Consider the following 12,056-nt stretch of genomic DNA (forward strand, 5'->3'; position numbering starts at 1 on the left):
TTCAGGAACATCTGCTCAGTCTCATTATTCACCAGTGATTCCTTTAGTTATCCATCTTGTGTTTTGTTTTTTTTTTAAACAGTTTTATTGAGTGCATCTGGACTTTCTCGTCGCAGAAAAATCGCAGTGAATCTTCCAGAAGTGACTTATAGTATTTTTTTTATCCTGGGATATAAATCTTCCTCTTTAAGCTATTTGCGCAGGAACTACTGCAGCAGCAGCCGAGAGCAGACGAGTGATGGATTGCTGCACCGGGGTCGGAGATACCGGGTCGCTTGCTGTTAGTGAGTCTGAAGGGGTTTTTAGCAGTTTCACTTAGGCTACCAATCACACGCCTGCTGAGCTGCTGTTTTCAAGCTGAGAAAGAGACGGACGGACCTTGAATCTCCCTCCTGAACACACTCCGCTTCATGCTGCTGTTATTACTCATCATAGTTTCTGGCAGGCTGTTTTCCCCTCAGAGGAGCTCCGGTCACTGCTGCATGTTTCTAATAAGTTTCCACTGTTTCAGTGGAACATGTTGAGACAGCTCTCTCGGAGCAATGGTCCCTCCAGCAGATCCGAACAGGTTGCAGATTCGTACGGTTCATTCTCCAGGACGCTGCGCAGAAACAACAGGGAGCATGTGAGCTATTGTTGTGACCTCTGAGAGAAAATGAGAGCGTATCTGCACTTCTGTCCCGCTGTGACAGTCAAACAACCCCAGGAAGAGTTTGTTCACAGCTTCTATCAGTTACAGCTGATATCCCCTCCTCTCTTTCCACACAGCTGTCCGTATTTTTATGAACTAATACTTTTCAAACACTTTTCCACTAAGCGCTGCACTTTAAAGATGAGCTCTCTTGTCTTACGTAAAAAAAAAAAAAAAAGCAGGCTCCAAGTTCCACCAAGAGTGTTTATGATATAAAATGTCTCAAATGAAGCTTCTTGGCCGCAGCTCTCGCTCGTCACTGTTTCACCAAGTTGACGTTTACATAAGTGTGACATTTATGACATCGTGTGGAGTTTTACGGCCTCGGTTTATAGTTTCTACAGGTTTGTCTTGACATTTTGTGAGCTGGAAGATCATGTTTTTTTTTTTTTTTTCCTGCTTTGCTGTATCAATGTTTATTCGGTGGTTACCGCTACTCCAAAACCATCTTCTGCTTGTACCAAAACAAAAACCCCTGTGTTTTTTTGGAAGCGTACAACACAGCATGTTCTGCACCAGATGATTATGTCCCAGGATGGTGAAGACCTGTACACAAGCTGAATGGCTGCTGTGGAAGGTAGCAAACATGTTATGTGGGTCAGGGTCATGGTGACACCAGAGCAAGCAGGGAGATTATAATAATGGAGGCTGCTGTGTTGAATTATATTGCCTTAGAGCTCCAAAAACTCATTATTTATTATAAAGCAACTGACTGTAACAGCATTATATCAATGAGATAGATGAAGACGAGGGACTTCGCCGCTCTTTTGCTTTATTTGCTTTAACTTTATAGCAAGAAATCTCTTTCTGTCTGTCTGCGGTTTGAATATCTCGAGAAGCGGTCATCCATTCTACTTCACATTTGGCAGGTTTGTTGTTGACAACCAACAGAAGTGCAGCGTCGAATTTGGTGCGATTTGGACACACGAAACGTTTAATATGAACGTGTTGTGTTGTTTCTGGTGTCATGGCTCTGCAGACTGAAGCTGCGTTCACACTTGATCCGTCTGGTGCAACAACAAGCAGGAGGTGAAACAAGTCCTTTTTTCTCTTCAGCGATAACTTGAGGTGAGATTTTAAGTTTCTTGAAACAGGTTTTAAAATGCATATCGAATTAAATGGATGCATTTGACATTGAGATCTGAGCTTGTGTGTCATGTTTCTTCCTCTCTGCATCATGGATAAGATGTTAAAACTTGTGAAATCTCTCACATTTATAAAAAGCAGTCACTTGTGACCGATGAAATAACCCCACGGCGCCTCCAGAGTAAGACCCAGAAAACTACAAGAGCCGAGCCAAAGCTGCAGTGGAATCTGGGTCACAGCTAGTTAACAGATTTGTCTTTTAGCCACGGCTCCTCCATTTACAAAAGGAAAAACTACAGCGTGGCAGTCTGGAATCAGGTCGCTCGCTGCAGTGCTGGAAAAGCGCAAGGTCCTCCAAAAGGGGGGAAACATACGCCCACACAGCCTGACAGTGGCATCCAAGTATTGTGGCGTCTGAACAGAGGTCCATTCTTGTGGAGGGTCACACGAACGTAACCTCGAACAGAACCCTGAAAAGGCTGCAGGAGTTGTGTGTGAGTTAATATCTCGTGGAGCCAGGAGGAGTGTGATCACGCCCTCCACACTGAATAAACACTGCAGTTTGTGTTAGTACATCTGGACAATATTTCCATTTTACCGTCCATAAACTCACCATTACCGTCTGATCATAAAAGCCGAGAAGCCTTCAATCTGTAAAAACAAAACAGCACCAGCGTGTTGTTACGTGTAGTTCACAGATAAACTCTTCTGGCTTTTTTTTTCCTTGCGTTGTTTAGGTCTTCAAAATGATTGTGTCAGTAGAATTAGTCAACAGACCACCCAAGAGACCACCCAACGGACGTTGCAGCAAACAGATTTATTTAGTAGAAATCTTCGTACAGTAATGGTAACACTGCGGGGACATCGGGGCGGCCACAGTGAAAAACATTTCTATCTCGCCGGCTAAAAACCTTAAGAGCAAACTGCAAATCTGAGACGAGGAGGCACTTAGACTGTTGTGTCCATGATTGTGGAAAAATTACATCAATCTGCTCTACTTAAAACATTTTCCAGACACGATACACTCAAAGAATGATTTCATTAGCGACAGACTGGGGGAAGATTATTTAAAAAAAAAAAAAAAAAACTGGACATGAGGTGAATTAGCAGGGAGTACCTGTCTCGACTCCAGCGTACTGACAGCGTTATCATGAGAGGGACTTGATTAGAGAATTAATTATCTGTCCGTCTATTCTTATGTTCCAGTTAGATTAGCAGGGAGGCTGACTAATCCCCGGGTCAGTCAGTGAGGCTGCTAGTAGGAAAAGTGGTTCAGTCCGGTGGTTTCACATTTATCTGAAACCAGACTTGGTGTTAAATTCTTCTATTCAGCGTTCAGTCGTGTTGTTAGAGCGAGCGCCGACGTCTCGTCTACAGCTTGGCCTTCCCCGGCTGCAGCTGCAGGCTCTGAAGCTTCATGGCGAGGCCCATGTTCCCTGTGATCTTCAGTTTGCCCTGGAAAAAAGCCTGTGAAAAAAAAAACAAACACAAAGTCATCCAGACCGTCCTGAATCTGAAGTACGGCTCGCTCTGTATCGGGGGGGAAGAGAACTACATGCTGCTGGTTTTAAGAGTTACCGTGAGAGATTAACTCAACCCAGGGGGAAAGTGGGGCAACGGCAACAACAGCTTATAAACTGTCAGGAAACTGCGTGGCACAGAGACGCAGAGGGGGTAGAGTCAGAGATATGTGACCGTATGTGGAGATAAACAAGAGAAACGAAAAGGTAAACCAGATCAGCAGGTAACAATGAGCTCTTATTATATTAACCAAGTTCCCAGAAGGAAAAATTAAACATCTTTCATGGGAGTTTATGACCGAAAAGTAAACTGAAACAATCAAATTTGATTTTTTTTATTAAAAACATTACGCAAAAAGATGATCTAGTCTGGTCCGAATGTCTAACTGATGAGGGGGATAAAGCAGTGGAAACACTCAGCTATCCATCGTGGCAGCAGCGCAGCGACAGCTTCTCTGGGGACTCGTGAAACATGTAATCACTGCGAGCGCTCGTGGACTGATGGCTGAGAGGTGTGTCATCGCAGCACTCCCCCAGCGCACAACACAAACGACCTTGGTGGCTTTGTGATTCACGGCTTTTTGTCCATAATCACTCAGAGTTGGAAAAACATAATGTGAAAAGCACAGAAACACAATGTGGAAAACAAAATTGTATTACAGGGCCATAGAAACTGCAGTTGCATTTTTTTAATTTCAAGGTTTAAAATGTATATTATGTACAAGCAGGAGAAAATATGGTGCAGCAATATATCATATAACCGGCTCCATATATTCATATTTTTAACAGATTCCCCAACAATTTGATCTCAGAATGCAACGTAACATGGAGGACAGTTAACGCTCCTAAAGCTTAGTTCCATATAAATGCACGGATAATTCGCTGTTTTGTCGTTAGTGAAAAAACAATATTGACCTTGAGGAACAAGCTAGCTAGCAGAACAAGCATCTGCTAAGGTGAGTTGTCCAAAAACGTTCTTTTTATTAAACGCTGTCTACTCAAACTATGTTCTCAATGCTCGTGTTCATGTGTAGAGACCCTGGTGATACTACGAGCAAAGTTTCATGTTGTGTCGAGACTTCTTACTGTTTTAAAAACAGAGATTTTGATGCTATCGCTAAAGTGCCCGTAGCACTCCCATTGAAAATGAGTTTGACCCGAAAACAAAAATACAGTGAATCTTAAAAGTGGCACTTTAGTCGTAATTATGCTTTTAGACAAAGTTTGACTCGGGTACATTCACAAAAAGACCCTTGGTTGAATTTTGGCGAGAGTTTCACTTTAAAAGTCACATCACTTCCTGACCATATGTTGCCATCTTCCTCTGGTCCACTCTCAAAAAACAAACCCAGCTAGTTGCCGTCTGTCTATTTAACCTTAACAACCTCAACAAAACCACAGATGCAGCTTTTCAGATTTATCGTTTCCCCTTTGCTCATCGTTATGCTAAACAAGGCTGATCTATTGTGCTGGCTCTCTGGAGAAGTACACTCATCTTGTATTCCTGAATTAATCAAAACATGGGAATGAATTCAATAAACTAAACTCTGGCACTTGCAGATAAGTACACTTTTTTTTGTATGTGCAAAGCCAACACGTTCCAGCTGGAGGGCCTCATCAGTGTGTGAGAGCGGGAGTTTTGTTTATATTTAATCTTCTTGACGGTGCAACCAATTTATTATTTTACATTTTGGAGCAGTGCAGACTTAATCATTTTTATTAATTATTTAATCAAAATATGGGAACAAGTTGTATCTCCTGTGCACACAGTTGTATTTCAGGCGCTCAATGCGAAAACACGGATTAAATCTTTATATCATTACTTTCCACTTTTGGTTTCCACTGTTTGAGAATATCTGACGCTGACTGCACTTTATGTTCTGGAGTGAAATTAAATGAACTTCTGCCATGTGTCGTGTTTCTCTCCCATTAAAGCTGCATGCAGGAGAACCGAATTATGATTTCACCCAACACAGCAACGGCTTTATGGCCTCTGGTCTGAAGGGCGGTAAACTGGCACAGTCGGTAAATAATGAGCCAGCGCAGTGTTTCCTCTTCGTGTTCGTACCACATCCAACTGGCGCGCGAAACTGTTCCACTTTTTCAGGAGAACCTCTGGAACGAACACACTCAGGCTGAGGCGGGGGTGAAAGTAAAAAGCCAGGAGGACACGACGCGAGAGAAAAAAGGCCTTGGCATGTTCGTCAATACCTGATTTGGAGCGCGCCTTGTTTTCTTCTTCAAATCAACTTTCTTTTGTTCGGTGTTGGATGTTTGTTCTCAACAGCATTCAAGACTACATGTATAACAATATAGACTTTTCTTGATTTGCCCCCAAGCTGACATGAATTTCTCTGCTCGGCTACAAACTTGTTTTTCTTGTTAAGAAAAAACGTATAAAAACACATTTTCACTTGTTTTTTCTGTGTCTTGCTACTAAAAAGAAAACCACCTTTATCTGTATATTTCTCAAAGGACAGCTTAATGTTAAATATATGGGATTTTGAACATTAACAGAGCATCAAACAACTATTTGCAGATAAAGAAGTCTGACCACCTCCGTGTGTGTTGGAACCCACATTTTCTCTGTTTTGATTGAAATGAGACTGAACAATCAAATCTCTCTCGACTTGCTGCACATTTAACATTTCTTACTGTCCTAAAAATTGGCAGTGAAGAAGTCCATTCCGAAAATGATTCATTACAAGTGATGGACAAAGTCTTCTCTCAATGTTCGACTCACCACTTCAGGCCGAACTCGAAGTGGAACGACCTCTGTATTTTTAATCTCTCATGTACTAGTGATCTTTCTTCTTTTGGTAGTTTTGTAATCCCTCGTTGTGTTATTGTCCTCCCACAGCAGCTCAGCAGGAAAACTTCATACGTCACCCACTTTGGTTTTGACAAACTCAGACTGGCTGAACTTTAGAGTTTTTATGTTTGCACAGAGAATTGTGGAATTTTGTGACCCTTCGGTTACCTTCGGATTTCTTTAGGATGTGAGAGGAGGAAGAATAACATGAACCAAACACAGTTCCAAAGTTAGAGTTACACAAAATATCGATATAATATCATTATCGTGTCATGAGACTTTATATCATCTTAGATTTTGGAAAAGTGTTGATTCTTTTCAGATTCAGAGTATTCTGCGTTTACAGGTTATTAAGTAAAGCGATGTTATTTTCTGAACTTACCACATCGTTCTACTTGTTCTCATACTTCTCATATCCACACTGAAAAAAAATCTCACTGTGTTCATATTTTGTGAAATCACCAAAAGTTCTCCCTTGAGTACTTAAGAAATATTGATCTCGAGGTAATTGGTTGAAAATATGAAGGTTTTTGATTTTTTTTTCACCCAGTTTGAGCAATTTATGAAGTTCTTTTGAAATATTCAAAATATCAACTTGTACTTAATATTTTAAGGTCATCGCCGTGCTCTATCCAAAAGGTAGATATTGGCATGCAAGTGTTATTTCAAGAAATGTGAGCCAAATGTTAACAACAAAACATGCATCAATATTAACCCAAAGTGACTTAATTATTGTTATTTATAACCTGTACATTCATTACTGATGTTGCTCTTGAAAAAAATAGATCTGGTGTGTTCTGATAATGGAAAATAAATCCTCTCAAACTGCCACTGAGGTGAATACTTACAGTCTGTGGGTTCATCTTCCCCGTCATCAAGGCCAACAAGTCTGTATCCGACATGGCAATGGTGCAATCTGCTTTCTTATCTGCAGGGCAGAGACACAGAAGCAGAGACTAATTACAAAAACACAAACATACATCTCAGGGATGTGGGCACAACATTAGTAACCAGCCACCTGCCAAATGCTGATTACTTCCTTCAGCAGCCAACAAAAAAATGGTAATCTATTGAGTTGCTGTCAAAATCTGAACTGTTTGTCTGGAGCACCGTACATCAAGGTATATCTACATGACAACAACAGTGTGTGCAGGCCTCGAACTTCAAACTGCATTTCCATCCATAGTAGAATATTTACATAACGGCATGTCACTGGAGGTCACCGCTGCCAGTCGATTCAACAGAAACCACCAGTACCGCTCTCCAGGCAGCTGATGTTCTCACCCGTGTCATTGTGAACACAGCCGTTGCCGTTCTTCACGTCCACAAACCACGTCGCCTCCTGTCCATTCGGGCCGTCCTTTACTTTGAAGGCAAACACTCCCCCGATCTTCTTCACAAACTGCGCTCCTTCCTGCTCAAAGTACACACAGGTTTGACATACAGTAGATCAAAACACCACGGCATCTATATTACATTCAAATTAAGTTTATTTACAAGCTCACACCATAGTCACTGCATGTTTTATGTCAGGATTCCATATATATATAAGTATATTTATATACTATTATTAAGTTACGCTACTCAGAAATACCAACCTCTCATATGTGACCAACACTATACGTGTTGTAGGAGACTTTTAGCCTTTTTTTTTTTTTTTACATTTTAATTCAACACACAGTAAATGTGTGTATTAGAGTTCATAGACACAATAACCACACGAATGTGTGATTCTCAGCCTAAATAATGGTAAAAAAAACGTACAAATAGAAACAATAAAATAGAATTATGACTATTTCATTTTTTCTTTTACCCAGTGAGTATGTTAGATTCTCCTTACAGAAGGTAGAATAGAATAGAATAGAATTAGAATAGAATTACTTTATTGATCCCAGACTGGGAAATTATTTTGTTACAGCAGCAGTGCATCCGCAAGAATAAAAGAAAGAAAAAGAACAAAACACACATAAATATAAAGCAAGATATATACAATGTATATACACAGTGCAAACTATACTATAAACAATAATAATCTATACAAATGTACAAGAAATAAACCATTTTTATGAATGTAATAATAATGTAGCCAAAGAGTTAGTGAATCAGCTGTGGGCTACATAAAATGTCTTTTTTTAATCTATATCATGTATGAAAACGCATGAAATGATGATTGTGAAAGATCAGAAGCGACTTCTTCATTTCATTTCTGAGCAGATTTATGAATGAATTCTAACCATTGTGCTAATTTGTTAAGATTTCTAACAAAATCAGGTCCTGATCGTGGATCTATAATGAGAACTGGATCCACGTCGGAGAGAGAGCCACATTCATTTCTATGAAAGCTTCTCAGTGGTGCATGAAGCCAAAAAAGTTCAACGTACGACTACAGAATTACCCAGATCTTCCGTATTGTGCGTCCCAGTGATCGTCTGAACTTGAGAGAGACACGGACGGAGGCCGGCTGACTTCAGGTTTTCCTCTGGTTAACTCAAAAGGGCACAAAACTAAACAAAATCTAATTGTGCAGCTCTTTCATACTTTCCGAATGTTATCGGACTGGATGGATCAAATTATTACCGTGTAATAAATGACTTCACAGGAGTTGCGACACTGAAAAAAGTTTATCCACCATTTTACAGCGCTTCGTTTACAATATAAGCTCATGGGAAAAAGTCTTTATGGGCCCCAGTGCATCATGGACGATGTAATCACACGGTTTTGGCCACTATGTCAACCTCGCTTCAAAGCCTGGTGCTCGTCCTGGGGGATAATTGTTAATGTGTGTCAGGTTCTTAGATTTTGATTCCTTTTTTCCAACCCTATAATTATTAATCTCGTCTTTAACTACCTGTAAAGTTCACCATGTGTTAGTAATAGGTGGGCGTGTGAATGCAAAACTAAATGTTTTAACTTCACGAAAGTTCACAAGTGTGCAAATAAAGGTGCTTAATGATCATCGACCACAACAATACTAATGGTACTCTAGAGAGATTTAGACCCCTAGTGATGCTGATGAGCAAAGTTTTTAATCAGTGTGGTCTCGCTTTGTAATGGTTTACGAGCTGGGAAATGTAGTCAACATGTTTTTTAGACATCAGGGTTGAATGTAAAGAGAATTTTGTTGACAACATCTTGTGCAGACTACAGAGGCAACGTGTTTAAAGCTAAAGCTCTTCCTCCGGCGACACCAACTTATTCTTTTCAGATTATGAACATACAAGTGTTAATGGAGATCACACTACAGCTGAACACAGATCAATAAGGCAGAGAGTGTAACCCAGATTCCGCCAAACAAATTAGGATCTAAATAGAAACAGAAAGCTCTCCACATTCAAATAATATGGAAACAAAAAAACAGACTCTCTCTCACTGAAGATAAGCTCCACATCCAAAACTTTAAATCTGTTTTTTGATCAGTTGCACGAGATATTACACTAAACCATGTGACCTCCCCTCTGCTGCCATTTTCTCACTGATGACAAATCTCATTCATTACACAGACAGCACAGCCTGCGAGCTTGAGATGAATCTGATATGATTGAGGTCACGCAAAGGCAACTGCTTAAAAAACCTCCAACATTTGGAGGAAACCATTTGTCTGATTGGGTTGACATAAGCTTGAAATGTGCAATAAAATGAATGTTTGGAAATTGATCCCAATGTGCCACCACGAGGCTCATAGACCCAGAAACTCGTTGTATGTCAGGGTGCATTTATAGAGCCTTGAGTAAAGTAGAACAGTAAAAAAAGTGAGAATGATAGAAAGTCACACCGGCCTGTGACTGACTACATTGTTATGTTACGTTACGTTACGTTATGTAATCACCTCCTGGAGCTTCTTGTTGATTTCCTGGAACACAGCATGAGCCTTGAACCCCTCCAGTCCGTCACTGGCACTGGTGTTCATGGCTTGAATCCTTCACATGGTGAAAACAGGAGAAAGTAAGTTTAGCAACATCACTACGACCAATCATTCACTCTTGCACTAATTTGTATATTTTTCTAAGCTATATTTATTGGCACACTGAGCTCAGTGTGCGTTCAGCCTTATCAATGTCATATTCTAACATGTGAGTTGGGGTAAATTTATTACTGGCCGATATTCAGGATATTTTCAATAATCGGTATCTGTGATTTTTCCATCTGATCGCTGATAATATAAACTAATTCATAAATGTGTTCCTGTGGCTCTGATGCAGCATCCTCTCACACAATGTCCCGCCCACAACACTGTCTGACTGGTAACACGTCACAATTAATAACCTGTAAACGCAGAATACTCTGAGTCTGAAAAGTAAACAACAAATAAAGGCGGGGACGAAGTATAAAGTGGCAAAAAATCTAAATACTCAAGTAAAGTATCTGAAAATTGTGTTGAAGAACAGGACATCAGTTAATTTTAGGTTTAATCCATCATTTGTTGTTTTAAGTTTTGACACAAACATATTCATTTTCACTGCAAATAAATATCGGTCCCTAATATTGTTTATCAGTCTCCATGACTTTTAATAATCAATATAGATATTGGCCCTGAAAGAGTCATATCGCTCGACCCCTAATGTGAACACCACCGAATATTCACTACAGCTGCAATGATTAATCAATTAATCAGTTACATATCACCTACCAAATTAATCGCCACTTATTTTGACAATCTGTAACTCGATAATCTCCAATTCCACCATATTAAATGTGACTATTTTCTGGTTTCTTCACTTCTGTCTGTTACTAAACTGAATATCTTTTAATTGTGGACAAATCTAATCATTTGAGGACCTCTTCTTGACATTTTTTCCCCTTTTTTCATGAACAAAACATGAGAGAATAATCAACATAATAGCTGCAAACTGAAAACACTGGTTAGCTGCAGCACATCTCAGATGACACACATCACAAAGCCCACCCAACTGTGTCAATGTCCCACTTTTACTGCCTCTTTCATAATCCTTGAATCCCAACATCAACACATCCAGCTAAATCCAGGATGTCACCATCTTTGAGCACCTGTCTGAGCCTCTCGTCCACACAGACCTGTTGAGGAGGACAGTGGCACCTCTTCGTGAATGCCCTGCCACAGTTGACTACTCTTAAACTACATAATTACATGCTAATTATGTTGTTAATTAGCATGCTAGCTGAAGCCGTGTAGCAGCATATCAAAGAGCTAACACTACAGGGGTTCAACGTGTGTTATGACAGCTTGTTTGTTTGACATTTCTTAGCTAACTAGGTGAAATGTTAAACGACGGTCACCTCGATGAATTATTCAATAACACGTCGCCCAACGCGCCACAGTCATAATTAACTGTACACGGCTTTTGTTGGTATTCTTACCTTGGTTTGAGTATTTCAGGCATTTTGCTTTAACGCTATGTGAACACAGTGCCTCAGGTTTTTACAGTCCCTGTGATGTAGCTTCGCCTGCTGCTGCTGCTGTTAGCTGCACTTCCTGGTTTCTTCCTGGTGATCTGGGATCATCGTCAGACTCGATGTGTCGATATCAGAGAGCCGATCATCGATGATCCAGATGTTGACTGAAGCATGTCAACATAACCTAGAAAATATCCAGAGCAGCGTTCTGACAAAGTTCAATGAGAAGGGGAATATAAATATATTTTACTTATTGCAGATTTCCAACAGCATCCGTGTCACTGCGAGGAAACTATCCTCAAAATAAATTATTCCTTCTTCAATAGATATAAAAATAAAATGTATAAAATAAGGACATATATATCCTTATTTTTTACATTATGTAATATACATATAAATACATATACATACATATTTACATATACATATACACATATATACATATATACACATGTATATATATACACATTATATACACACACACATATATACATATATATAATGTATATGTATATATGTGTGTATATGTGTGTGTATATATATATATATATATATACACATTATATATATATATACA

General features: G+C 39.7%; 1 protein-coding gene across 1 annotated transcript; it reads right to left on the reverse strand.

Annotated features, from left to right (window-relative positions):
• Nucleotides 1-2,575: 2,575 nt before the first annotated feature.
• Nucleotides 2,576-11,601, reverse strand: scp2b (sterol carrier protein 2b). Its single transcript, XM_030434257.1, has 5 exons — nt 11,444-11,601; nt 9,936-10,026; nt 7,394-7,523; nt 6,958-7,037; nt 2,576-3,244 (listed from the first exon to the last, which is right to left on the reverse strand). The coding sequence occupies exons 1-5, from the start codon at nt 11,464-11,466 to the stop codon at nt 3,149-3,151; spliced, it is 420 nt and encodes a 139-aa protein (XP_030290117.1). The 5' UTR covers nt 11,467-11,601; the 3' UTR covers nt 2,576-3,148.
• Between the last annotated feature and the right edge of the window lie 455 nt (nt 11,602-12,056).

The sequence above is a fragment of the Sparus aurata genome, chromosome 11 (assembly GCF_900880675.1).
Source record: "Sparus aurata chromosome 11, fSpaAur1.1, whole genome shotgun sequence".
In the NCBI taxonomy this organism is placed as follows: Eukaryota; Metazoa; Chordata; class Actinopteri; order Spariformes; family Sparidae; genus Sparus; species Sparus aurata.

Excerpts from the sequence above, each read along its gene's own strand:
- scp2b (XM_030434257.1), bottom strand. The coding sequence starts at position 11,466 with ATGCCTGAAATACTCAAACCAAG. Across the intron at positions 7,524-9,935 it reads TCAACAAGAAGCTCCAGGAG|GAAGGAGCGCAGTTTGTGAA; the intron begins GTGATTACATAA and ends TACTTTGAGCAG. Across the intron at positions 3,245-6,957 it reads GGAAGATGAACCCACAGACT|GCTTTTTTCCAGGGCAAACT; the intron begins GTAAGTATTCAC and ends TTTTTTTCACAG.